Consider the following 26,917-nt stretch of genomic DNA (forward strand, 5'->3'; position numbering starts at 1 on the left):
AAAGCCACAGTACACAACAGAGCCTCAGCTGGGCAAACTTTTGTCACTTATGACAAGGAGGTCCAGCCCTTGCCCTAACTGAGCCGCTCCTCCGCGGACAGCAGCACCTCGTGTCCTCTCCCAGGGAGACCACCCCATCCCAGGAGGGGCCCTATACACCCCCGGAGGGGGGCATCGAGCCTCCCTGGCCCCGCGGCTCTGCCGGAGCCCTGTGGAGACAAATCACCTCCCAGCTACCTGGTGCCCAGCCCCACCAGAGCTTCGACACTGCTGCTAACCCACGGGAAACTCCTCCAGCCCCACAGAGCCCCCTCTGCAGCCCCACTGAGCACCACAGGCCCCCTCTACAGCCCAGTGGGCATCTTTCACCATCAGACCCTGCTCACTCCAGTTATAGCCACCTCCCCAGACCACCCCATATCCCACAGGGACGTTCCCGGAGCCACCTCTCAGCCCCCTCCCCACAGACCCTTCCAGAGCCACCCCACATTTCTCCCCTCAAGGGACACTCCCCAAACCAGCCCACAGCCCCCCTCCCCACAGACCCTTCCAGAGCCACCCCACATTTCTCCCCTCAAGGGACAGTCCCCAAACCAGCCCACAGCCCCCCTCCTTACAGTCCCTCGCCAGACTGCCCCACAACACCCCCCCCCCACAGGGACCATCCTCAAGGCACCTCACAGCCTCCCCTCCCCACAGACCCTCCCAGAGCCACCCCACATCACCCCCCCCACACACAGAGACCCTCCCCAAGGCACCTCACAGCCTCTCCCCCCCACAGACCCCCAGAGTCACCCCACATCAGCCCCCCCCACACAGGGACCCTCCCCAAGGCACCTCACAGCCTCTCCTCCCCACAGACCCTCCCAGAGCCACCCCACATCACCCCCCCCACACACAGGGACCCTCCCCAAGGCACCTCACAGCCTCTCCTCCCCACAGACCCCCAGAGCCACCCCACATCGCCCCCCCAACAAAGACCCTCCCCAAGGCACCCCACAGTCCCCTCCTCCCCACAGAGACCCTCCCCAGACCACCCGATCGCCTCCCCCCACGCACAGGGACTCTCCACTCCCCCCCACAGCCCCTCCCCGAGCCGCCCCACACCCTCCCCCCCAGGGAGGCTCCCAGCCCCCTCCCCCCCGGGACCCCCCCCAGGCCTTACCCCACACTCTCCCCACTGGGACCCCCCCGAGCCCCCTCAGGGACCTTCCCCAGCCCCCTCCCATCACCTCTCAGGCCTTACCCCACACGGGCGCCCCCCACCCCCCCCGGTACCTCACCGGCGGCGGCTCGTGCGGCGGCCCCACCCCGCGCGGGCCGGCAGCCCCGCCCCCTCCTCCCGGGGCACTTACAGCGCACGCGCCGCCCACGGCGCCCTTCCGCGCACGTGACGCGGCCCCTCCCCCGGAAGCGAGAAGGGGCGGGGTTAGCTCCCCGCCCGCCATTGGGCCCCGGAGTCACGTGCGCCGCGGCGGCAGCGAACGAGGGCGGGGGCAGGGAGCCAGGCGGTGACGTAAGACACCCGCCCCCCGTGACGCGCTTGGGAGGGGGGAGGAGGGAGGAGGCAGGGGAGGTGCCGCGCATGCGCGGGAGGGCTGTGGGTGGGGTAGACCTGGCCGCCGCAGGTAGAGCCGCGCGCCCTCCCGCTCCCCGTTCCGTGTGCGCGCGCAGGGAACCGACCCCCCCCCCCCCACCCGCCTCCCCTCGGACTGGGGCCAGCGCCCGGGCCCGGCCCGCGCCCCCTCACGCTGGGTCTTGGCTCCCCTCGGGCCCAGGGGCTCCCCTCAGCACCGAGCCTCTCCTCAGGCCTAGGATCTGCCCTCAGGCCCGGGCCCCAGCTCCCCTCAGGCGCAGGATCTCCTCTCAGGCCCGGGCCCCAGCTCCCCTCAGGCCCAGGATCTCCCCTCAGGCCCGGGCCCCAGCTCCCCTCAGGCCCAGGATCTCCCCTCAGGCCTGGGCCCCTGCTCCCCTCAGGCCCAGGATCTCCCCTCAGGCCCGGGCCCCAGCTCCCCTCAGGCGCAGGATCTCCTCTCAGGCCTGGGCCCCTGCTCCCCTCAGGCGCAGGATCTCCTCTCAGGCCTGGGCCCCAGCTCCCCTCAGGCCCAGGATCTCCCCTCAGGCCCGGGCCCCAGCTCCCCTCAGGCCCAGGATCTCCCCTCAGGCCCGGGCCCCAGCTCCCCTCAGGCCCAGGATCTCCCCTCAGGCCCGGGCCCCAGCTCCCCTCAGGCGCAGGATCTCCCCTCAGGCCCGGGCCCCAGCTCCCCTCAGGCGCAGGATCTCCCCTCAGGCCCGGGCCCCAGCTCCCCTCAGGCCCAGGATCTCCCCTCAGGCCTGGGCCCCAGCTCCCCTCAGGCCCAGGATCTCCCCTCAGGCCTGGGCCCCTGCTCCCCTCAGGTGCAGGATCTCCTCTCAGGCCTGGGCCCTGGCTCCCTTGGGATTGTGGCCCGTGCGGTGTCAGAGCTGGGCGCCTCCACCATCGCCCTGGTCATGAAGTGCTGGAAGGCCCCTGGCTGGTCAGGCCCCAGGCCGCTGGCTGGATCTCTGGGGACACTCAGCACCAATACACCCCCACTTCATGGGTGAAAGCACAGACGGTGCAGGAAAGCCGCTATGTGGGGGATTGGTATAAACTGGGGTCTGTCCGCACAGTGACCGTTGCCATCGTTGCCTTCCACAGGGCTCTGGATGATGCTGTCCCATCCCCTTGGCCTCGCTGGAGATGCAGAGTGACGTGTCAGGTCTCTCCTGCAGTGCAAGGCCATGAAGATCAACCAGAACACAGTGCTGCAAGGAAAGAGGGTGACTCTGGTGCCGTACACTTCTGCACATGTGCCCCGGTGTGTGGCTCACATCCTCTGCGGCTACTGTTTGTGCTGTCTGATTTCACTTCTCTTTTTTTAAGAGTCTGTGGTGTTCAGAAAGGGTGCTGGCTTGACAGCTGCAGGGACTCCCTCCCCATGGGAACAGCGCAGTGGAAAAAGCACTAGTAGAAAGACAATAAGTTTTGTCCTCCTTGCTCTTTAGCAGCCATCCCTGGCAGATCTGTGCCCTTTGCCAGGTCTGCTGACAAAGAAAACTTCATCTGTGCCACTGTGTATCCAAGGGAAGGGGAATACCTGCTTGTGAGTGAGCCGCCAGCTGTTCTGATGCTCGCTGTTATCTTTCCCTAATGACTGTGGAACAGCAAAACTTCACTGTGTAAAGCCAAATGGATGTTTGATAAAGTAGAAGCAGACATGCAAGCTGTTTGTAAAGTGCCGGCTTGGGCAGCTGCAGGCTCAGCACAAAGATGCTTGTATTAGTCAATTTGTCGGTGCCCAGGAGATGCTGTAACAATCTCCATCAGGTTGAAATATGCTGATACTCAATGTCCCTGGACCAGTACGCTTAAAAACATCAAGTGGCTCTTTTCAGACAAAGCTGCAAGACAGACACATTTGTGCTTCTAAATTTCCAAGGAGAACCCTGATTCCTGTGTTACCTAGGGAAGGAAGGCTTGCAGATATTTACAGGTTGCTGTGAATGCCAGGCTGGTGTTTCCAGAACGGATTTATGATAGGGCACGATCCTTAGAGCACTTTGTGGAAATCAGGCTGTACTGCAGTTAAGCCTGTGATCTCTTTCTGGTTCTCATCAGGTACCATGAGTGGATGAGATCGGAGGAGCTGCAGCGCCTGACAGCATCTGAACCATTGACCCTGGAGCAGGAGTATGAGATGCAGCGCAGCTGGCGGGAGGACGCAGATAGTGAGGATCTTAAGCATTTTCTAAGAGTGGGTGGAAGTGGCAAACAGGTCCCTTTCTGTCCTGCTAAGAAACCACAGTGGGCTGAGAGCACCTGGTGAGTGAACTCTACTAGCTGAACCAGAGGGGATGTAAGACCTCCTGCAGCAGTAGCTCCAGCACCGTGAAACTTCAGCCTAGCTTTCTGTTTAGCAGCCGGCTCTACTTTAGTACCACAGCATATTGGCTTACTCTGACCATCTTAAAAGTTTCTGTGCTTTGTGGAGCTTTGGGGTTGTTAGTCTTCAATATTTGGAGTCAGAGGAACGGTGACAGTTTGAAGCAAGGGGAATATGGCCATGGTAACTTTCTGAATGGATCAGAGCATGTTTAGAGCTGGTATATGCTCAGAGAAATAGAGAATGCCCATGGCTGTTGGTGTCCTTTTTATCCAGTTTTTCAAAGATAACAGTGATTTAGTTCCCACAGCATTATCTGCTGAGCTGCTGCTGCACAGTCAACACTCCCCAGGTCTGATCATCGTAAAAAGGTGGAAGGGAGTTATATTTTTCGCTGAGAAATTGAACGACTTCATAATTACCTGGTTGAGATGTGTTGACTGAATTGGTTCCCTGGCTCTACTGCAGGAAATGAATCACTGCCCATAAAAGCCTAGCAGAAATACAGTGAGCTCCAAAATACTGAGGCAGGGAAAGATCTCAGCTTGGAGCATTTGTCTTAGCTGGCATTAAAAGCCTTACTGACAGCAGCAGTAAGGTGGACTAAGTGAGTCACTAAGTCTCAATCTCCTGTGCAGAGATTATTTGCCCAAACTTCCTGCAAACTGAGATGAAGCAGAGGGACCTCAATCATGGGATGAAAGTTTTGGTGCTCCTTACATGCTCTGTTTCTACACTATGTTCCTACATACACTTAGCCTGTGTAATCCTTTGTCCTCCCAACAGGTTTTTCAGAATATTTCTTACATTTGTAGGGGTGGGAGCATGCAACTTGTCACGAGAGGCCGAATCATTAGCTCTTCCTCATAATTAACATTTGGAAGCTGTTGTTCTTCTGTCTATCACGTGCCTTTAATTTTATCCTTCAGTAATTTGTGAATTATTCTTAGCACACGCTGAAAATTCTGCTACTTCTTCATTTTCCGCAGAGTGCACATTCATTGTGCTGGACACGGAGCGGTGGTCAGGGCAGGCGTGTGCGGATGAGGACTGCATGGTGGGGGATGTGAATTTGTTCCTCACCGACTTGGAAGATCCAACTTTGGGCGAGATTGAAATTATGATTGCAGGTAAGTTCCTGCTCCCTGGCTTGGCCTTTGTCACCTTGGCTAAAGCCAACTGCAGGCAGTGATGTTATGTGCAGGCTTTTTATACTCATTGCTTTGCCATGCTGTTCAGTCTTGATCTGCATCCTTTGCTGGTCTGGGTCACGGTCTCTTCTGAAAAATATCCAGCACGGCAGATTTGTCTGACATAGCTAGGTGCTGACTTCTGTGGCTGTCTCTTTCAGAGCCCAGCTACCGTGGCAGAGGATTTGGCAAGGAGGCAACTCTGATGATGATGTCCTATGGTAAGGATGGCCCAATGCAGGAGAATGGCAGTAAAGTCCTGAAGTGATCTAGAAGCACATACTCCTAGTGATACAGGCAGGGTAATAAGGGATGCATCTGCCCCAGAAATGGGAGTCCTCTACCTTTGTAATATGACAACAGAGCAGGTAACAGGAATGCATACGCAGAGTGTTTGTCTTTCTGCCTTATTTTGCAGGAGTGACAAACCTGGGGATCACCAAATTTGAGGCAAAGATTGGCCAGGAGAACGAAGCCAGTATCTGCATGTTCAGAAAGCTTCATTTCAAGGAGGTGTGGTAACAGCCTGTCCTCTTCCCAGAGAATATGAGCAGTGCTTATCCTATGACTGGGATTGAGCTGGTTATCCTCTGTATGATGCAGGTAGCTGTGAATAGTGTCTTCCAAGAGGTGACGTTGAGGCTGGATGTGAGTGACCAAGAGAAACGTTGGCTCCTGGAACAGACAAACCACGTGAAGGAGAAAAGCTATACTGAACTGAAGCTGCCAGCTGTGGTGCTGGAGACCTGATGGATACATCCAGGCACAGGCCTGGTTTGTGGGAGGATGAGTTGGACCCTGTTGCAAGGTCTGAGCATGGAAGATACCAATAGGCCAGCATTGCACTTGACTGTTTTCCTCTGTCTAGCTGGTTACTTTGCGATCTTGTCAACTTTGCACTTTGTTGCAACAGCCAGAAATACTGCCTTAAATTTGGACCTCAAGAACAGTCACTAATTCATAGACTTAATTAGGAATGGCCCTTTCAAACCTCAGAATATCTGACTGTCCCAGCAGAACCTACAAACACCAGCAGTGAATTGATTCCTAATGCAGCCAGTCTCCGGACAAGCAGCACCCTGTGCTCCTACTTACACTGTCCTTAGAGCAGAATTCAGTTCCACAGAGGGAATCTAAATGCTCTGGTAGCTCAGTTTGTTTTCTCTTGAATAAAAACCTGACAAAAATCTGACATGCCTGAGTGTGATCTGGGAGCAGTCGGCTTTGACTGCTTTCTTTGGCTGCTGAGAGGGGGGTTAGAAGTCATAGAGGACAACACAGACTCTGAATCCTGTCTTCCGGGGTGTGTGGGTTGCTGGGGGCGCTGCTAGGTCCTGGAGGTGATAGCCCCAGCAGTGGGTGAGCATAGCCAAAGGGAAGGGACTGGTCCCCTTTAAGCTCTGGAGGGTGATCCAGAGGTGATGTAACCTCTTAGGGAATCAGTGAGGAATGCTTGACCAATCCCTCTGCTCAGCTAAAACAAGGCCAGAATTAAAAACAGAGTTTCTCACAAGTAAAGGCGACAGTCCAGGGGGAGCACAACCCTTCCAGTTCTGCCTGAAGGCTACTGATTCACAATAAACCCACAAAGGATGAAGAAGTCAATCTGTTAAAGTGTTTAAAATCACCAGCTATGAGCCGAGCGGATCATGGTGAGACTAGCACACAGCCTCTTCCTGGTCTCTGAATAACCCGGGGAACTGACAGCTGCGGGATGCAGTTCAGATAAAATACCTTATTTGGTTTCAGGACCCTGCTTTGGCATGCTGACATCTGTACGAGCACAGCTTTCGACACCTCAGGCCGTCGGTGAGGTGGTATTTCACTTCCATTTTATCTGTCTGCTTTTATGAAAGCACGTGGGAGGAAAACACATCTGAAAGGAAAAAAAATAGTGAGCACATTCTTCACGGCAGCTCAGCACTCACTTTATTGAGCCTGGAGGCTCAGTTCACTGCTCCCCAATAAGATGAATGCAGTAAAAATATATCTTGTACTGGGAGCAGATGTCCTTGGGGTGAGAATTAGCCCGCCATCCTGCACTGTGATATAGCTGACTTTGAGATCTATTGCTCAGGAAGAGGCACTTGACTGACTCTCCTACTGGACAGACTTTTTCATGCAGTTATTTAGTCTGACCTTTCCTGCCCCCAGTCAGCATGCTTTCCATAGCGTGGAAACTTGCTAAAAGGAAAGAAAGCGTAGGTAAGGAGGACAACTGAAACTCCTGTGTGTTTTCCCCACTGTAACAGTAACCGTAATGGCAAATTCTAGACCAGAAATTATTTGTTCTAATTGTGAAGTATCAGAGGATAGATTTAAGATTTGCCCAGGGACGTTATTATTAGAGACTGGTAGAACATGGAATTTTTAGTTTCATTCTGCCTGTATTTTTAGGGCCTGGAGATTTTCATTTTCCAATTTTAGTTCATTTAAATGCATCATTCCTGTGACTTAATATTAAAACCAACTGTAGGAATTGTGTATCATGGTATTTTAATCAATGAGTGAGTACTTAGCATGGATTTTATTGTAGCAAAAGCTTTGGGCAGTAATAAAATTAAGAGCAGCTCTACTTAGAGCTGGCATTAAAGCTACATGTGCTATTAATCCTTGTGCTCTTGATCACCAGCAGCAAGCAGGAATGAATTTTTGTCTCCCAAAAACAATAGTTACAGAAACAATCAGGAATATTATTGGCTTTTCCCTGCTTCCACTGAAGCATTTGATCCCTCTACCTGAAAAGCAAAGTCAAACCTCTGGTTTGAGATGCCTGTTTCCGTGTTGCTGCATTTTTGGCTTTTAAAAGAAATGGTCGGACTCACTGCAATACTATGCGCCGGTGCAGGGTAATGAGCTTGCACATGTTTTGAGGTTAGGAAGGGACATGCACCCCCCTGGTTGGGGATGGAGGAAGAAATTGGGCTTTTTGTTCCTAAAACGCAGTGTCCGCTTTGCAGGATGCGGGCGGGCTGGGTGGGGGGTGCTACAGCTCTCCCTAATGCTGGAGCTGAAGCCACCAAAGATGGATCCAAAATAGCAGTTTATTTCTTAAGCTTTGATACAGAACAGTATCAGCACTTCTTTCTTTAGCTTTCGCAGGTTCCTGGTATGAGGTTGGGGCCGATGCCTGTCTTGTTAGAGAGCTGGAAGGGCAAAGTCCTCTCTGGATAAGCGTATGGTGCGTGGGGGGGTCCCTAGTGCTGGAGAGATGGTTCTGGCCTAATGGTGACGGAAGTAAGCGAGGTTCTGTGCTCCGGGGCCTCAACTAGCCAAAGTCAAACATTCATTTCACAGCAAACTTTCCCGCTTTGAACGCTGGAGGAGTTTCCTCCCCGCTCCCCATCGCGCAAGCAGGCCTTCGCTGAGATTTATTAAAATGGGGCAGGAGCTCTGGGAGCGCTAACGAAGCCTTAAACCTCTCCCCGGCTCGAGGGGACGGCACAGACCACAGCTTTCCACTCGCGCTCCCCAAGCCCTGCTGCCCTTCGCGGCATCGCATCGGGCGCGGAGGGTCGAGAGCGGGGAAACGCTGAACGGAGACGTCACCCTCTCCGGGCTGAGCCAGCCTGCGGCTCTACGGACGCCCAAAGGGGTTTCCCACCCCAGCCGCCTCCGGGCAGCAAGCACCCGTCCAGCCCTAGGGTCTGAGCCCCGTCTGCGGGGCCCGGGCAACGCTGGCAGAGGGACGGCAGGCGCAGGGCCACAGCGCGGGCAGGGGGACGCGAGGGCCGAAGGGAGCAGGCATCGCAAACAAACCCGAGGTGTTTTACGGCCGCGCGCAGCCGCGTTGGCAGGGCATCGCTCCGCGGGGAGCCCGAAGGCATGGCCGCCCTTGCGATAAACCTTGCAGCTTAGCTAGCTGAGTACACGACACGTGGTCGTACGAACAGCCAGCGCAGAGATGTTAAGCGACGCTCGTAATTCGGGTCAGCTCGTTTTCTCACGCTGTTAGTGCCGTGGAAGCAATTAGCTCCCGCTGTGCCCAAGCCCCTGACACTCAGCTCCCGTCCACTCCCGGCCCTGCAGGCACCCCAGGGCTGGGGCTGCTGGATGCCTGGGCTCCTCCGCTCTCACCTCCGGGCTTTGCTGAGCCCTGGCCGGAGCTCGACCCTCTTGCCGAAGTCCTCCCTCGTCTGGCAGCCCGGCAGCTCCGTGCGGGGCCGGCACCCCTCCGCCCGGACCCTGCGGGACGACAGTGTGGAGGAGCCAATCCACCTAAGCGAGGACGTACAGGCTCTCGGCGGGGACGAGGCTGGAAACAACCTGGTGATCCTCTGAAACTCTTCCTCCGTGGCAGCGGGGAGGCGAAGCAAGGCTTCCTGAAGGATGCCCATCTCCCGACGGAGCAGAGCTGCTGTGCCAGCTGGGGGAGCAGGGATCGGGTGGTTCGGTGACGGAGGAAGGAGGAGAAACGTCGCTGCTGGCAGCATTTACCCCCGTTCAAACCAGGCAGCTCCGTGCAGGGGACTGGGAAAGCCGCTGCCTGGAAGCAGGGCTCCAGCAAAGCCTCGGGCCGATGGATTGCCGCTGGCTCGGCTCGTGGGAGCGGCCAACAGCTACATGAAGGGGCCCAAGGAGCTGAATCCGCTGTCGACACTGCTCCGTCTGGCCGCAAGAGAGCGGCTCGCGTCTCCGCTCCTCCGCGCGGCCCTGTCCTGAGCCCTGGGAGAGGGGGTCTCCGGCACCGGGGGGGGGGCTCTGTGCCAGGGTGTCACCACCGGGAACAGCCCCCGGCACCGGCAGAGCAGCCAGAGAGCGATGCTGCCTTAGTGCCGGGGTGCGCTCGGGAGCCCGGGACTGGTCCAAGACATGCACAGAGCCCGAACGCCCAGGTCTGGGCTCGGAGCAGACCGCCCCCCGTCTGCCCCGGAGCCCGAGGGCCCCCCTCGCCGCCGGGCGGTTGCTCCGGAGCCAGCGAGCGCCCGGCTCGGCATTCCCGGGTCCCAGGCAACCACCGAAACGCTCCCCACCTCCACTGCAGCGAGCCTGCGCCCTGGCAACCCCAAACAAAGTCCGGTCTGTGCCCGCGCCGCGGCCCTCCCCGAGGCACTAAAAAAAATGAGATAACCGAGGAGGGGCCCCGCCGCCCCCCGGGAATGCCGGCCCCCCGCGCCCGGCCCGGCGCTCTCCCACGCTCCGTGCTGCGGGAACGGGGCTTAGCACTGATGCACTTAAGCCGCCCAGCATCGCACGCGCTTAAAAATAGTGCTGTGACCCGGGCAGGCTGCGCAGGGCGCTGCGCACGGCATGGCCCGGCCCTGCAATGCTGCACGGGCCGGGGAAAACAGGGAAAAACAAAAAAATGCCACTTGGGACAAGGAAGGTGCTGAGCGCCTTCCCCCACGGCTCGCCCCAAGTCCCCATGGAGGGGCCAGGGGCCGTTTGGGCACGCACGGACCCAGGGATGGGGATGCCGGGTCCCATCCTGCAGGGCTGCTGCCCTCCCAAGTGGTCAGTGAAGCCGGGCTCCGGCTCATGGCAGCCTTGCAGGAACCAGCCTCCCTCCCTCCCTCCTCCTGGATTAGAGCCTTTTAATCGCCCCCAGGCACTAACCCGCACTGGGACCAGCCAGGCCGTCCCTGATCCTCCTGCCCAGGCCCCCAAACCAGCCCCCCCATCAGCCACAGGGAGCACCAGCCCCATCGCCTGCCCCGCGCCCCCGACTGCTCAACCCCAACGGGGAAATGCCAAAAAAAAAAAAAAGAGCCGGGACATTTCTACAGCACGTGAAAATGCCTCCTTGCCCAGAGCCCATCCACACAGCCATGCACCGCTCACCACGGGGTAAACCATGCTCCGTGAGCCGCTTTTAACCCATCGGAGTCTTCCCATGTGGCAGCCAGGAGCGTTACCTGCCTCTGCTCCCCAGACACCGGCGGCACCGCTGCAAGGATTTACCCTTAAAACAGACATGTGAAGTCAGAAAGGTTTATTCCAGTAAACAGAATTTCTCTTGAGCTCGACAGTATGACAATACCCGATCACAAAACATGGAATAAAACATCCACAGGAAAAATTTTCACAAAATACATTTTTTAAAAAACCTGGTGATTGGAAAACTCTTATTTTGGAAAAAACAGACAGAGTCTATTGAGAAGGCTTTAAATTAAGCATTGCCGGCTTCAAACCCTGGCCGGCTCTGTCTCCAGGAGTGAGCGAGTACTGAGATAGTTATTGCTTGCTGCGCTGGGTCCGGACACCCTCTCCTCTCCCAAAAAAATCACCCCGGGGGCAAGCCACAGCGGGCGCCCAGGACGGCTGGTTTCTCTGCACCGAGGGCGGCCGTGGGACAGGCTGCGGCTGCTGGGCTCGTCCTGGACGGACGGGCAGAGGTCAAAAGCACCAATTCCTGCAAGGAATCGTGTTTGGTCCTTGGCGGGGACGGCTAAAAGTCGCTAAAAGCCTAAGGCTGCAACGCAGAGTTCGAGGGCGATTCGGGGGCGGCTCGAACGGAGATGGGTTTTGGGTGGGAGAAGAGGAAAGGAGGAGGAAATAAGACTTCGAGAAGCGTTGGGCATCGGATTGGGTCACCCCAAATCACCGCTTACCCCCGAATCTCCGCTTACATCTACCAGGGTTCGCAGGACTTCAAGCAGAGGACGGAGGAGCGCCCGGGCGCAGGGGGGGCCGTCTCCGGCCGAAAACCGCCTGGGGAGACGCCGATGACGTCGCCGCCGCTCCGAGTCTCCGCCCGGGGGCTGCGGCGCGGAGGAGCCCCGTGTCCCGGCGGGGGCAGAGGCTGCTCCGCCGGGAGCCCGTGCGGAAGGGGCAGCGGGGGGGGCGCCGGCGGCGGGCTCTCGGCACCCCCCTGCGCCCCGAGGCCCTTCACAGGTTGCTGAACAGTTCGTTTTTCTTGCTCCAGTCCATCTGGGGCGCCCGCTTGCTGGTGCGCTTCTGGTGGGCGCGCTCCTTGGCCACGGCCAGGGGGATGTCGAGGTCCAGGAGGGAGCCGGGCGCCGAGGGGCGCTTCTCGCCCTCCCGCGGGGCCGGCTGCGGGGGCGAGAGCCGCGTCAGCCCCTGGGCGCCCTCCGCCCGCCGCTCCCCCCCCCCCCAGGCCCACCCGGCAGGGGGGTTTCGCCGCCGGGCCGGGGCTGGACGAGGCTCCCGGCGTCGCCCCTGCGGCGGGTGGGCGGGCGGCACGGCCCAAACCCTCTTTCCACCCACCGCCCGTGCTCCCCCCCCCCAGCCCCTACCTCCTCGTGGGTCTCGCTCGGGTCGGGGGCCGTGGCCAGAGGGCTGGGGCTGGACGGGCTGTCGGACACGGAGCCGGGCCGCGGCTCCGCGTCGTCCTCCTGCGAGGGAGGAGAGGGTGAGCGAGACGCCAGCCTGCGCCGCACCGCGCCGCCCGGCAGCTTTGCGCCTCTCACCTCCCCCGGGGAAACGGGGGCGGATTTAGGGCCAAGCCCTCGATCCTGGGCTCCCCGAGCGGCTGTACGGTCTTGGCGCGGTCCCCCAGCACGACAGACATCCCGGCCGCCCTCCCTTCCAGGACAGATGGACAGGGGTATGGGCTGTGCTCCGCGCGGACCCCAGCTCGTGGCCAGGACTGGAGCCTCCCCCGGAGCCCAAATGTGGGTTTTTTCCCAGGAAAAGCTCTCCAGGGCTGGGGGAAGGGGAGCCGCCGCACCTCGGACGTGAGCTCCTGCAGCTGCCTCCCCAGGGCAGGGCAGGGAGAAAGCAGGCAGCTGGGAAATGCTCCCTCCCAGCATGTAATCCGCAGAGAGCTGCGCACCAATAAATACCTCCAGGGCTGTCCATCCGGGGCTGGGAAGGGTTAAACCCCGGCTAGACTTCCCCAGCCGCCATTGGAGGCGGCGAGGAGGAGGAGGAGGCAGGCGAGGGCCGGGCGCAGCGCAGCGCCCAGGGCGATGCAGCAGCCCAGGGGCTCCCGGCCCGCCGGCCGCCTTGCCCTGGCCCCGGAGCACCTCTGGGAGGGAGGCAGGAGGAGGGGAGGAATCGCAGCCACCTCCGTGATACTCAGCACCCCAAGTGACCCCCCACCCGTCCACCCAGGGGGGCACCAGTCCCCTGGGCAAGAAGGACGCCAAAACCAGCAGGGTGCACGTGCACAGCCTGGCATGGGGGAAAATGAAGGAGATGGGGATCTCTTACCTTCCCTACATCACCGTTGGCAACTGGTTCTGGCAAGGGACCTGCAGGGACAAGACACGGGTGCTGGGTAAGGGGAGGTTTGCTCTGCCTGCCCCTAACCGCCCCGGGGCGGTGCAAGTGCCCTGCGTTCCCTGGGGCACCCCGGCTGTGCAGCCCCTCACGTCCCCGGCAGTGGGACACCCAGGGTGGATTTAATCCCCGTTAAACCAGCCGGCCCCGTCCTGCCGATGGCCGGAGAGCAGGGATGGAGGGAGCCGAGCCCTCGGCAGGTTCAGCCCCTTTCCTCCAGGCCTCAGGATCTGCACTAAAATTGGCACAGGGCTGCCTGCAGGAGACCCTCCTCCTCCTCCTCCTCCTCTTCGGCCCAGTGGGAGGCAGCAAGGGGGCCAAGGCCAACGCTGCGGAGGAGAGTGAAGGGCATCTGCCAGTCCTCCCTGCGCTCCCCGAGCCATAAACCCTGTCAAACTGTAACCGGCAGGGCCATAAAGTGCTCCTTCCCACGCACCCAGCACCCCGGAGGCCGCGTGCCACCCACAGCACCCCCCTGCACGGAGAATTTGGCCCCAGCTGGCCAGGCCCTTCCCCTGGGGGGAGATGCCAAAGCAGGACAGCTGTATTTGGCCTTGGGTGTAAATGAAATCGCCTCCTCCAACAGCCCGGAGACTTCTCATCCACTGCCCGTTTCTTGCACAGCTCATTAAGGGCAGAGTCCTTGGTTTTGGGATGAGGTGACACAGCGAGGACCGGTGCTACTGAGGTTAACATGGAGCTGGCAGAGGTGACTTTGCACCCCCAGCGCACATCTCCCCTTAACAAGGGCACCCAGACCCCACCACCACCAAGCACGTGCCACCTCAAGGAAGCCCCCACGCGAGCCGCTCACCTGCCAGGTGGGCCTCCGAGGGGACCACCTTGCACTTCTTGAAGAACTCGTCCGTGAGGACATCCACCACCAGCAGCTTCGTCTCATCGCCGCCCGCCTTGATCGCTGCCACGACGTCCGCGTGCTGCTTGCCCTCCATGCACACCCCGTTCACCTGCGGGACACGGCGCTGGGTGAGGGCTATGCAGAGCCCCCAGCGCATGGGAGGGCTCAGCTGGGGCAGACAGGGGCTTTCGGGCATGTAGGGGGATTTGGGAACATCCCAGGGAAACATGTGGGCCCTTCTGCCCTGGGGAACACAGCCCCTGGGCCATAAGGACGTCCCCACCACTCCAGAGCAGTGGGAAGCTCCAGCCAGGCTATTCCCATCCATGGAAAGCAGCAAGCTGAGAGCACCACGCAGCTCCCCCCTCAGCCCGAGAGCCCCCAAATTCACAAGGAAGAGGAAGGGACATTCCTCTCCAACCAGCCCAGCTGGGGTTGGGTGGGAACGCCTCCAAAAAAAGGGTTTTCCCCAGATCTAGGGCAGATCTAGCTCATGGTCGGCTGAGCCAGATCGGGCTCAAGGCTCTTCGTGGCTCCTAGACGTTCCCGTGCTGCGCACCGGTGAGGACGGAGGGTCAGCGGTGCCTGCTGCCGTGCCCAGCCCCTGCCCCGTGCCAAGCTCTCTGAACGGCTGCTGGCGGGCGACGTGGCCGAGCGAGCGGAGGCAGAAACACCCCGCGACAGCTCGGTGGAGGGACTCAAATGAAAGCTCAGGAGCCCAGGAAAAGGCTCGTTTCTTGTCTTGGTACCGCCTGCAACCACAACGCCGCTGCTTTACAGCCCCCCCCAGATGTCCGGAGCCAGAGGCTTGCATGGATTAGCAGAGAAGCCAGCAAAACCTCATTAAAAGCAGATTTTCTCTTAGCGATTAGCACGGGATCGTACGAGCAGAGCCGCCAGGAAGAGCAAGGCAGGGCATGTGCGGGGGCCGGGCAGCAGGCCTGCGGCTCGAGCAGGAGACGGGCACCGTGGGCCCGGGACCCGCGCCGGAGCCATCGCACACCCGCCGGCATTCGCACCCGTCCTCGGCACAGCCCAGGGACAGTTCTGCATCGTGCAGGGGACAGCGTTGCAGTAGTTTATCTGTGAACAGCTGAACTGGGCTCGGCTCCAGCTCCGCTGGTTGCTGCTGTTGGCTTCCCTCCGGCGCCCGGCCTGGCTGCACCTCCGGGTGGGAACGTGCATGCGAGCACCGGCGCGCCGCCGTGCCGTGAGTCACCGCCAGCGCGCGGGGCAGGGAGCGCCGCGCCGCGGGGAGGGACGCAGGGGAGCTCCGGCCCGCCGCGCGTTTCCGACAGCCCTCCGGCCCCGAGCCGCGCCGGCGTACCTCGATGATGCGGTCCTGCGGCGACAGCCCGGCCGCCTCCGCCGGCGAGTCCGGGTCCACGGCCCGCACGTACTGGCCCGGGCGGCTCTTGTCGCTGTGCAGGTTGAACCCGTAGCCGTTGGGGCCCTTCTTCATGTGGCAGAGCCGAGGCCGCAGCTCCTTCTGCAACAAGTGAGAAAGAGGCCATGAAAAAGCCGTTCCCAGGCTTCCGCCCCCTCCCAGCGCCAGCGCACGAGGGCTGGAGGTGAACCGGAGGCGGCTGCACCTCCGCACGAGGCCGCGGGGTCTCTCCTGCGGCTGTGGGAGGAAAGCAGCCCCCGGGCTCAGGTGCACAAGCAATTTGGGAACCGCAGACACCTCTAAATGGGAAACGGTGCCTAAACTCCCTGCGAATCCAGCCCGTAGCTAATTAAGGAGGAGCAGAGCAGGGCATGCTAATCATTGCGAAATGTTAAGGGAACTCTTTCTTCTGGGTTCAGGATTGCAATACCCCGAGGGCGGAGGAGCAAACGCAGCCAGGCTGGCCGGGAAGCCCCTGACCTGGCAGCGGGAGAGGGCATCTCCATCCCCCCCTTGCAGGCTTCGTCCTCGGGCCACCCCACGGCCTTCGCCGGAGGGGATCGGGCCCACAGAGCCCCCCTTCCTAGGGGCTCAGGCCCTGACAACAACACGGGGACTGAGCTGGACTCAGCCAGAGCATCCCAGATGCCGAGCGGAGCCCTGACTCCTGGGCAAGACCCTCCATGATTGCAAAACCGGGAAACCAGCTCGACCGGGGCAGCGTGCCGCGGGGCACTGACCTCTCCCCGCGAGGCAACACCCAGCTGCGTTTCACCCCGCCGCGGCGCGGGGCTGACCGCAGCACCAAGCGCTGCTCCCCAGCGCCCCGTGAGCCCTTTAAGGTGCAGGTCCAAGCTCCAGACGCCCTTCGCGAGCAGCGAGCCCAAGCTCAGGACACGAGGGAAAAGCCTCCACGTGCTTCAGAGCATCCCCTCGGCACAAACCTCGCACTGACCAGCCAACACAGCAGCCAAACGTCACTTAAATATGCACGTTCAGACAAAACAGTTCAGTTTTCCTCCCCTTGTTGAGACTGGCTGGTAGCAGCGATTTGGATAAGTGGGGTCCCACAGCGGCAAGGCTCCCTCGCGGCCCCGAACCCTCCTCGACCACCAGCTCCCCACCTTCGGCAGGACTTTCCACCCCAGCAGCTGAACCCCCACTAGGGCTCCTCAAATATTCCTCATTTGGGGTGTTTAATGTTTATTCTTTCTCCTAATATTGTTTGCACTCCGTATCGTCACTGGGGCGCGCGGTGGCTGTACGGCATGGATTTCCCCCATCATATCTGCACTGCGTTTACGTCTCTCTGAAATCCCCTTGCCCCATGGCCAGGAAGGGCTGGTCCCGGGGCTCCTGGCACCCCTGGGTGCAGCACCGTGGCCGTGGCGGTGGGCGCAAGGTGCTCCGGCTCACGTAAGCAAGGGTGACACATTCCCATGGGGCACCAGATAAGCCCAGCCTGTGCTATAGTCCTCCCGCAGCGATAAAACCCCGTTCCTCTTGCGTAACGTGTTCCTCCCGGGGTCAAGGCTGGCTGCCGCCGTGCCCACCACCGCCCCAAGGAGGACGACACACGCGACGCCCAGCCGGAGCAGCCGAAACCCGGGATGCTCCACACCGGCAGTGACGCAGGGCCCGGCTCTGCCCGGCGTCTCGCTTGGGCAATGCCCTGGTGCAACAGCCCGGTTGCATCTCCGAGAGCCGCCCTTCACGCCACGAACACCCGCCCGGGCAGGCACAGCCCTCTCCTCCGCAGACCGGCAGCGTCACGGCTGGGAAGAGGATTGCAACACCTCGACCTACCCGGGCGCCCGTCACCCTGCCGCCACGGGTGCCCCGCAGTATCCGCCCCTCCTTCCTGCAGGCTCCCCTTGTCCGGCGGCTCCGGGGGCAATTGCACCCTGCACCCCGGCCGTGCTCCCAGGAGGATGCGAGGGCAGGAGGTTGCCCGGACCAGAGGCTGGGGCTGCTCCCGGTGCCGGGGTCCCGGCTCCACGGCATCTCCAGAGTGCAATGAATTTAAAGAGAAGGGGGGCTGCTTGCAGGGGGAGAAAAGGGCTTTTTGGCTTACTGGGAGAAACGACACATCCCAGCCCCGCTGCAAGCGCTGGGCAGAGCTGGCTTCACTCGGGCTGCTCCCGACCGAGGGGTCGCGTCTCCTTGCTCTTAGCTGGGAAACAGGGATGGCAGGAGGGGAAAGCCTCCTCCCCACCCCTCTTCCAGCTCCTCCGGGTGCCGAGCTACCACAGCAGCTCCCCGCTCAGGAAGCCCAACTCTGGCACCCCGGCCTCGGCAGGCGTGGGGTGGAGGAGACAGCCCTGGTTTTGGGCAAGGGGCCACCCATGGGTCTCCAACCCCAGACACCAAAGGGAAAGGGCGACCGCAAGAGCTCCCTGGGGGCCACACCAGCATCTCGGGCGTCTCTGGGCCCTGGGGCCCCGGTGGCCCCAGCCACCTCCCTGCCAGCAGCTGGCAGCTCCCCCAGCCTGGCAGTGTCCAAATCAAACATGCCAGACACCCTGCCGTGGTTCTGCCTCCCAGAAAACATGGCCAGGGATGGGATCGGACACATCTTGCCCATCCAGCAGGCAAGCACCCTGCACCGGAGTGTCCCCTTCGACAAGGGACCCGGCACCACCAGGGAACAGGAGCTCTGAAATCTCGGTGGCCGGAGAGGACCCAAGGGCATCCGTCAACTGATTCGACTCCGACATCCCGGCACGAGGGTTGGGGCAGGAGGCCGGCGCCGCTCCCCGCGGGATCCGGGAAGGCTCTCTGGCAACGCGAGGGCTGCGGAGCAGGGAGGCCGCCCGCCTGCCATCCACCCACCGCGGGAGCTCAGCAGGGCAGCGAGCTCGTTAGAAGGATGACGAAAACACCCCTAATTTCCATAAGCTTTCTTGTCCTCTCCTTGAACACCAGCAGCCCTCCCATTCCATGCCGGGGTGGATTTACTCCGATCCTCATTATAAGCTTTCCTCCACTGCCCTTGGGGACAGCAGCCTGGCAGAGGACGAGCGAGGGCTCAGCTCCCTGCTCCGGCACGGACACCCAGCGCGTTCCCGGGCTGCCACCCCGCTCCTCCGCACCCGCCTCCCGGCCGGCAACCGAAGGACATCGCCCTGCCTGCAGAGGGGCCCGTGCTACACGGCGGGGAGCTGCGTGCCTGCTTCAGACAGGGAGCCCCGGGATCGCATCCCGGTTTCTGCCCTTGGACCCGGTCCTGCCAATTCCTGGAAGAGGTTCCCTGGCTGGAGGACTGGAGGCGTCTTTGTTCCAGCCCTGCGGCTCTGATCAAAGCCCAGCGCCTTCCTTTCCCTTCGCTGCCACCGCATCCCGACTGCCCATTAAGCTGGTCCAGAAGGAATTAGCCTCATTTGGTACGGGAAGCACTTGGTCACGAGGATCTCCTTTGGACAGGATCTCCGATTCACCGCCGCAGCTCCCCAGGGCCCTCTCCGAGCCGCCCCGGGCAGTCCCGCAGGCGGCACGCAGCTCATCCCGGCAGCCGGAGCCCCGCGCAGGGGGCCAAAGGGGCAACGGCGTTTTGCTCCAGGCACCCACGCTGGGGGCACTTCATCTCTCCTAAGCGGCCCAGGCCGTGGGGTGGATCCGACACGAGCCCCCTGCCCTGCAGAGGGGCTTCCTAGCGCTGGGAGCGTGCAAAGGCTCTGCCCCGCGCCTGCGGCAGCGCCAAGGAGCCCACGACATGCCCAGGACCCACCGCTCCCACGTCTTTGCCCCCCTATCCTGCCCCGGCAGCCCTTCAAGGTCGTCTCGCAGGCGCCGGCCGCTCACCCCGCGCGAGCCTCCCCGGAGAGCCGCCCTCCCAGACGCCGAAACAAGCCCAACGAGTTCCTGCCGCAGAGCCGCACGGCCCCCGCCAGCGCTCCTCGCCCTGCAGGACGCCCGGCCCAGCCGCCGCCGCCGCCGCACCGGGCTCCAGCGCGGAGGTGCCCCAAACCCTTCCCCCTGCGCCCAGGTGCGCGCCTGACCTGCCTTCCCCACCGCTCCGGGCACCCGCTGCGCTGCAGGACGGGCCGCGTCGGGGGGACGGGGGAGCCCCGAGCGGGCAGCACGCCGCAATACGCCTCGCGCCCCAGGAGCCGCGCGGAGCGCGCCAACGGCGATTCAAGGCGGCTTTTGAAGCCCCGAGTTTCAGGAAACACCCTGCAGCCCTACAAGAAGCAACAAGCCCGCAGGCAAGCTGGGCTGCGGTATTTCTGAACTGCTAAGAGAGAAACAAAAGCGCTGAGGACCCCCCCAGGGCAGCAAATTCGCACGTGTCCCCAAACCCGCCAGGCGCATTCTGCCCGGCACAAAAGGCATGCAAAGCAGCCTCGTTGCAGCATACCCATCACGTACCGCTCCACTGGAGATGCTTTTCATGCAGCCCGCTCCGGCTCGAGAGGAAATTCAATTCATTTCCCAGCTCAACTCCAGCTCCCCCGGTGCCGCGCTCCCAAACGTGGCATCGCCTCCCTGAATTACCCCAGCGGCACTCACCTGCATTTGACTGGGGGAGGGGGATGGCGCTTACAGTAACGGCCCTAATTCAGCCCTGATTTGCAAGGGGGAAGCCCTGGGCACCTGGCAGAGCCAGCGGCGGCTGTCCAGAGCTTTGCCGCGGTGACAGCGCCTGCCCGCGGAGGAGCTGCGGCAGCCCGGCCCGTCTCAGGGCGCTGCTTCAGCAGCTGCCATCTGCAAACAGCTCGCGGTTTCAGTGAAACCTCCGGAAACGGGAAGGGAACCGTGGGGCACCCATCACAGGCATCACCCGGGGCAGCAGCAGGGACCGGCCCCTGCGGTGCAAACCCATCCGGACATGGTGGCTCAGCTCACCGCTGACAGTTCCCCCCGGCAAGCCCAAAGGGCTGCGCTTCGTGGCCCTAAAAACCAGTGCCCTTGACTGACCCAAGGGACTTCTGCACGTTTTACAGCTGGAGGAAGAGGGCCTGGTGCAGGCAGGAGCAGCTCCAAGGACACCTGCATCCCACCTCCAGCACTCTTGTGCAACACCCGCTGCCTGCAGAGCGGGACCCCCGGGCTGCAGCCGTGCACAGGCAGGCGAGGAAGCGGGAACGTGCTCCAGCGAGCCGGGATCAGCTGCTTTGGGCAGTGCCCTGCTTTCAAGCCTTTCAGCCCAGTGACTACATGCACACACAAGTGCCCGAGGGCTTTTAGGAACCTAAATCCTCGTGTTTTGCAAGGCAGTGGATCACCCCTCCCTGCGCTCTGACTTGTGTGCTGTATGCACAGCTCTGCGGCAGTTTTTACAGTCATTAAGGCAGAAACGGGACGGGAGCCCAGAAGACCCCCTAAAACTTCCTCTTCTTTTCTGAGCGTTTCTAGACCTTGAGCGTTTCTAGACCTTGAGCAATTCCAAGGAGCACATCTGAGCAAAGCTTTCCCATAAAGGAGAACCAGAGACAGCCCCAGGTACCACCCCACATCCAGCCCCAGCACGGGCACCAGCGCAGAGGGCTCTGGATCGACGATGCCGACAAAGCCCCCTCACCGGATCCCTCCGGAGCGTGGGGGGTTTTAGCCCCTCATCCCTCCGCGGCGAGAAGCACCCCTGCTGGCAGCGGCCCTGCCTGGCAGCAAGCATCTCCAGGCTCATTAAGCAAATAAAGGCAAGTCCAGCCCAATAAAGCAAACAGGACTCTGAGACATGCAAACCTGCCCCCTCCCCGCTGCAAGAGTCGCCACCGATGCTACCCCGGCGGGGAAGAGCAGCCGGGAAAGCAGCCCCTCGCCCGGCCGGGAGCCCCTTCCCGGGGCAGGGCCGCGCGCCGAGGCGCAGGGGGATGGGGAGGCCGAGCAGGGAGGCAGGCAGGAGGCCAGCGGAGGGAGAACAGGCAGCCCAGTGTATTCCCAGCTCGCCGCCGAGAAATCCCTTTCCGCACGCTCTGGCCCACGGCAGCTTGGCACAACCCCGGCCGGGCTCCGAGAACGCTCCGCATCCCCCAGGCTCTGCACCGGGGCTGACAGCCCCTGCTGCTGCCCTCCTCTCACCCAGCAAGGCCAGCTCCCAGGTCTTCTTCGCTGCGGGGACCCAAGCCGCTGGGTGGAAGAGCTGGGGAAACCTCTCCCAGCCCCTTCGCCAGCCAAGCTGGTAATTCAGCAAATAAATGTTACGGAGCATCCTCCAGGCCAGCTTCCCACGCAAGCCCTGCCAGCTCTGGCGTGCTGAGCATCCTCCTGCCGTAGCAAGGAGAGCTGCTGCTCGGGGAGAACGCCAGGCCAGGCTGGTGGGACAAGGGCTCTCCCATCCCACCCATCTTCACTGTCTTCCCCACTAGCACCCAGGCCCGGCCCTGCCCCCAGCTGCAAAGTCTCCTGCTACCTGTTGAGCAACTCGCCCGGGGCCGCGGGGGTGAGCTGCGGTGGATGCTCGCAGCCTTGCACAAGCCCAAACAACTTCCTGTTCCTGCAATGGCAGAAAAGCCGCCCGCGCCTTAACTCGGCGCGCGCGGCCTCCCCAGCCTGCCCGGCCCGTCCTGCCCGGGCTCCTCGCGCCCGCAGCGCTGCACGCTGCAAGACCTCAAAGCCCCTACGGACAGCTCGGCCTCAAAACCACGGCGTCGCCGGCAGGAAGGTCACCCAGGCTGCACTTAGCAGGTCTCTTATTTTTTCCAGCTCATGGGGAGAGCTAAGCGAGCCAAAAGCACGTCACAGATCGCGCTAGCCTGGGGGGAGCGCTGGCTCCGCAACGGATGGGACGCCCCAGCACGCTCCCCCCGTCCAGAGCTGGCTACCACCGGGCAGCAAGCGCTCACGTAGCCAGGCCCAACGGACCCAGGAGACCGCAGCTGCGGCTTTCGGCCCCGGCACGCGGCGGGGAAGGCGAGACGCACGGCCCAGGACGGGGGGGGGGGGAGAAGCCAGCCGCGAGGGCCGGAGGATGCGTAGCGAGCGGAGCCCTCACGCGAGGCCTGGGAGAGGACCTCCTCTTCTCTCCAAAGGGCAGGGGACACCATGCCCAGGCCAGCCAGCTCTCCACACCCCCCTCCAAAGAGTCCTTATCTTAATCAGATCCAGCCCATTTCCCCAAAGCAAGACAGAGGATCCTTAAAGATACAGGCACGCACAGGAGGTGGCACGAGCTTGTCAGTTCACAACATGGAGGAACCATCTGACCCAGCCAGACTTTGTCCTCCAGTTATCACCGAGCGCAACCCATGTCCTTAAGGGCCTTGGCTGGAAATCCCACAGCACTCCTGGGATAACAGGACGTTTGTCCCCTAACACACGTGACCGGCTCCCAAGGGCTGAGGCTGCTGTCGCCGTCCCAGCTGGTGGACCAGGGACAGATCCTTCCTCTGGCTGGCAAGGACAAGGGGATGTTCCTGGCTGTTTTCACCTGACACCTGGGGAACAAAACACTCTGTCCCTCTCATCCAGACAGCAGAGGAAGCAGTCTGGCCCCTCCACGGCCACCCCCACTGCCAGACAGTGCTGTTAAGCACTAAAGTGAGGCTTTAACCAGATCTGCCTGTTCCAGGAGCTCCCGGGGCCGGCACGTCCCCACCGGGGGTCAGCCAGGCCAAGGGGGAACGCACACCTGGCACCGGGCTGAAGTCCAACAAGAAAATGAGAGCAGAACTTCTGCTCCTCAGCAAAGCCCTGGGGGATGATGGCTTAGCGAGGCACCAAAGTCTGTCCACTCCCTCCTGACGCCCTGCTCCAAAATCCTCATCCCTCCTGGTTCCCGTTTTGCTTGGTAGAACAGCTCAGGACATGCTTGCAGATGAACTGCAGCTCTCCCTCAGCCCTCCTGGAGGCACAGGCCTGAGAAACGCCCAGCTGGCAGGCAACGCTCGTAAATCCTGCCGTGATTCCCAGTCAGGCCCCGACACTGTTTGCTCCAGCATCCACAGCATGACCACTAGGGATTTACACGCGGCCACAGCAAAACCTCCTGGGAGCCTTTCGCCTGGAGGCTCAGCGCCAGCAACGGGAACGAACGCCCGCGGGAGCCGACCCTCCCAGGGCACCCTTGGCGCACGGAGCTGGAGCAGGGCTTCGCCAGCCCCACCGACCCTGCTGGCAAAGCCCCACTCCTGGCTTTTTAGTGCCTGGTCCCTCGCTCCGCGAGGCTCTCGTGGGCGGTGGGTCAAGGAGGGTCCCCGGGTAGCGATGAAGCAGCCCGCTGCTATTGCAGTCGCATTGCTGTCACGGACGGTTTAACCTGTTCCTAAAAACGAGGGCTGGCACCAAGGCTTCCTCGGCCCCGGGATGGGCCGGCTGACCCCAAGCTGTCCCAGCCCACTTCCCAGGAAGACCATCTCCATCTTCGTCATAACAACAAACATATGTTTTCACTGGGTAAATAAAAAGCAGTATTATCTCAGGCGGCCAAAAGCGTCTCTTAGAAACCACTCCGAGGAGGAAAGGTCAGGTATTTCTCAACCCCTTACCTCTCTATATTGCTTTGTTTGTGCAACGGCTAACTCCCACACGCCGTTTAAGGCTGGCATTCCTGAATTGATAAGTATACAAAGCCCTATGGACCGCACGGGGCCGAGCCCCCCTTCCCAGGGAGGTCACCACCGCTTCCGCTCTGCCAGGGAGCAAACGCCGCTCGAGGCACGTCCTCAAGGTGAGGGGACGCCAGCCACAAAAGGCTGCGCTCACAGCCCTGAAGTCTACCTTCAGCCAAGGCTTTCGGTTGCGTTTTGGAGCTGTTTGACACTAATAAGGGGATTCTTGGCCTTCTGGACATGAATAAAGGCGCAACCTTGCCTCTGAGGCCCTGGTGCCCGTGCCTGAGGGAGCGGGCAGGGCCCAGCGTCACCTGTCCCAACCCGCAGAGCAAACACCTGCTCAACAAGAGGCTCGGAGCAAACTGTTGCCTCCCCAAAAGCACCTCCTCGAAGCTCCCAGCGTGACAAGGCGGCGGGCAGGCAGGTTGGCACCAAACCGCAGGCTGTGGCTACCTGTTTGCGCAGCCGGCAAAGCAGCTACGAGCGGCGTCACACTCCGGCAGTTTCCTGGTGCATTTTTGACCCTGTGTCACCGGTCCCGCAGCAGGTGGGCCCTGCACCCCTCGCTATGCGCTGCCCGCTCGCAGGGTCCTGCCAGTCCCGGGAGCCCCCTCGGCTCTGCTTGCCACCCCCCTGCAACGCGGCTGATAACAAGCATCGTGCAAAAGTGGTAAATAAAATTAAAAAAGGGAGAGAAGCAGCCCACGCGGCTGCTGGGAACCCGGCCGGGTGCCGCCTCCCCCGGGCGCCCTCACGCGCTGCCCCGGGTGGGTGCCCGGGGGCTTTTTTGGAGGGAAGCGCGCTGAAACCGAACAAAGAAATAAACAAGCGGCCGCGGGAGCCGCGCGCGGAGCCCGGGGAGGTTTTGGGGCAACCGCGACATCGGCGGTGGAAAGGCAAAGGCGGCAGCCGCCGGGAGAGGAGCCGACTCGGCCGGGGGAGCCCCCGGGGGGGGACAGCGGGCCCCCCCACGCCTCCAGGGCCGGGTCCCCCCCGCCCCGCCCCGTCCCGCCCCCGCCGTTACCTGCTCGGTCGCCGGGCTCCGCTCCTGCCGCGGGGGCGCCGCCGCCGCCGCTGCCGCCTCGCCGCCGCCGGGCGCCGGCTCCTGCGGGCCCGGGCCGCCCGCCTTGTGCCGCTGCTCGTCGGCCAGCGGGTCCACGACGAGCAGGCGCACGGCGCCGGCGGCGGCGCGGATGCGCTCCACCACCTGCTGGTGGCTCTCCGCCTCCACGTTGTCGCCGTCCACCTCCAGCAGGCGGTCGCCGGCCCGCAGCCCCGAGCGCTCGGCCGGCGAGCCCGCCTCCACGAGCCGGATGAACTGGCCCGGCTTGCCCTTCTCGCCGTGCAGGTGGAAGCCGTAGCCGTTGGGGCCCTTCTCCAGGCAGCAGAGCCGCGGGCCCGGCGGCGCCGCGGAGCTCATGGCGGCGGCAGCGGCGGCCCTGCCCCGGCCGCTCCTGGCTGAGCCCGCCGGCAGCGGGCGCCGGCTTTTATAGCGAGGGGCGGGGCCCGGGAGCGTGATGGCCAATCAGGGGGAAGTGGGCGTTTCCATTTCCTAATAAGGGGTTGGGCGAGGTTATGTAAATATATCCGCATGAAGCCCCGCCCCCTCGTTGCCAGGACCGGGGGGGGGGCGGCGCGGCGCGGCTCGGACCCCCGCGGCGGCGGCGGCGGCGGCGGCGGCGGTTCTGCGGCCTCTGCCCGGGGCCGGGACAGCCCCGGACGCCCCCCCGGCTCTGGGGCCGGGAGCCCGGGGCTCCAGCCGGGAGCCGCCCCCGGGGCTTGCTCCCCCGTGGGGCCAGATCGCTTCCCGTGGGGCCCGATCACTGCCCGTGGGGCCAGATCGCTCTCCAGTGCAGCTGGATTGCTTCCCCGTGGGGCCAGATCCCTCCCTAGTGGGGCCAGATCGCTTCCCCGTGGGGCCCAGTTGCTCCCCCTGGGGCCAGGTCGCTGCCCTCCCAGCTTCCCAGCGGGATCAGAGCGCTTCCCGGCTTCCCGGCCTGAGCACTGCAGCACTGCTTGCCACAGGGCCAGGTCGCTCCCGGGAGCCGCGTCCTCGCCTCCCCACTCCTCATCTCCACGGGCTCTGGCCCTTTCCCATCCCTTTCCCAAGCGGGATGCAGGGCCGGGGCAGCCCACGGCCCCAGCGTCAGGATGGGCTTTGCTCTCCCTTCCTCTCCACCCGCAGAGGCACCTGCAGCTGCCGCCTGCGCCTCTCGCAGGATTTAGGAACCTCCCGGGGGGGTCAGTGCGTGCTAAAGCAAACTGCGCCGGTGCCTTTGCCGGGTCAGGGCCCGGCCGGCGCCGCGCGGCAGGGTGGGAGCAGAAACCTTCCCAGCTCTTAGGAAACCGGGAAACTTTTTCCTTTGCAGGCACGCGAGGAGGGACACTAAGAATAGCCGAGGCGGAGAGTCGGATGAAACAGCCGTTTTTGTTGTTTCGGAGAGGAAAAGGGAGTAGCGCTGGCCTATTCCTGCGGCAGTCGTTACCCAGGGCGTTCCTCATTAGCACCAGCCTGCTAGCCTTACCCTCGCCTGCCGCAGCCGAGCAGAGGCTCCCGGGGCAGGTCCGCGTGACGGACCGCGGGCTCTTCCTCCCAGTCCCCTCTCCCAGTTTGACCGTTTTTAACTCTGCTCCCACCGCTGGGCCGTGGGGCTGTTCAAAGGCGAGGTTTGGCGGGCCGCGCTGCGCTTCAGAAACGAAAAAACAAACAGAAACCGCATTTGCATGGGAAAACGGCTCGGGAGGCAGCACTTTCCAGTAACCCGCTGCTCAGCGGAAACGAAAGAGCTGCCCAGTTCCCCAGAGCAGCCCCGAGCCGGGCCTGACCTTCGCTTGCCACCCCGGCGTGGGAAGCTGTGTGCGGGGCCCGGAGGGCGACGGAGGCGAGGGAAAGCACCCAC

General features: G+C 62.1%; 2 protein-coding genes across 3 annotated transcripts; one reads left to right on the forward strand and one right to left on the reverse strand.

Moving 5' to 3' along the window:
- The first annotated feature begins 1,589 nt into the window (after positions 1-1,589).
- NAT9 (N-acetyltransferase 9) lies at positions 1,590-6,284 on the forward strand. 2 transcript variants are annotated; one of them, XM_067308439.1, is made up of 7 exons: positions 1,590-1,628; positions 2,681-2,840; positions 3,641-3,750; positions 4,895-5,035; positions 5,257-5,316; positions 5,514-5,608; positions 5,699-6,284. In XM_067308439.1, exons 2-7 carry the CDS (start codon positions 2,764-2,766, stop codon positions 5,843-5,845), a joined length of 630 nt encoding a protein of 209 aa, XP_067164540.1. In that variant the 5' UTR covers positions 1,590-1,628; positions 2,681-2,763; the 3' UTR covers positions 5,846-6,284. The 2 variants fall into 2 exon arrangements, with proteins under 2 accessions (XP_067164540.1, XP_013817169.2); XM_013961715.2 differs by lacking the exon at positions 1,590-1,628 and having other exon boundaries at positions 2,631-2,840.
- Positions 6,285-11,012: 4,728 nt separating this feature from the next.
- Positions 11,013-25,472, reverse strand: NHERF1 (NHERF family PDZ scaffold protein 1). Its single transcript, XM_067308270.1, has 6 exons — positions 25,042-25,472; positions 15,466-15,627; positions 14,094-14,247; positions 13,211-13,251; positions 12,292-12,390; positions 11,013-12,088 (listed from the first exon to the last, which is right to left on the reverse strand). The coding sequence occupies exons 1-6, from the start codon at positions 25,435-25,437 to the stop codon at positions 11,924-11,926; spliced, it is 1,017 nt and encodes a 338-aa protein (XP_067164371.1). The 5' UTR covers positions 25,438-25,472; the 3' UTR covers positions 11,013-11,923.
- Between the last annotated feature and the right edge of the window lie 1,445 nt (positions 25,473-26,917).

Source organism: Apteryx mantelli, chromosome 19 (genome assembly GCF_036417845.1).
Source record: "Apteryx mantelli isolate bAptMan1 chromosome 19, bAptMan1.hap1, whole genome shotgun sequence".
Lineage (NCBI taxonomy): Eukaryota > Metazoa > Chordata > Aves > Apterygiformes > Apterygidae > Apteryx > Apteryx mantelli.

What these genes read in the sequence shown, in the direction of transcription:
- NAT9 (XM_067308439.1), top strand. Translation starts at nt 2,764, where the DNA reads ATGAAGATCAACCAGAACACAGTGCTGCAAGGAAAGAGGGTGACTCTG. An exon ending in CTGGCGGGAGGACGCAGATA is followed by an intron (nt 3,751 to 4,894) that starts GTGAGGATCTTA and finishes CATTTTCCGCAG; the next exon opens with AGTGCACATTCATTGTGCTG. An exon ending in GAAAGCTTCATTTCAAGGAG is followed by an intron (nt 5,609 to 5,698) that starts GTGTGGTAACAG and finishes TGTATGATGCAG; the next exon opens with GTAGCTGTGAATAGTGTCTT.
- NHERF1 (XM_067308270.1), bottom strand. Translation starts at nt 25,437, where the DNA reads ATGAGCTCCGCGGCGCCGCCGGGCCCGCGGCTCTGCTGCCTGGAGAAG. An exon ending in CCAACGGTGATGTAGGGAAG is followed by an intron (nt 12,391 to 13,210) that starts GTAAGAGATCCC and finishes CCTCCCTCGCAG; the next exon opens with GAGGACGACGCGGAGCCGCG. An exon ending in CGAGCGAGACCCACGAGGAG is followed by an intron (nt 12,089 to 12,291) that starts GTAGGGGCTGGG and finishes TCGCCCCCGCAG; the next exon opens with CCGGCCCCGCGGGAGGGCGA.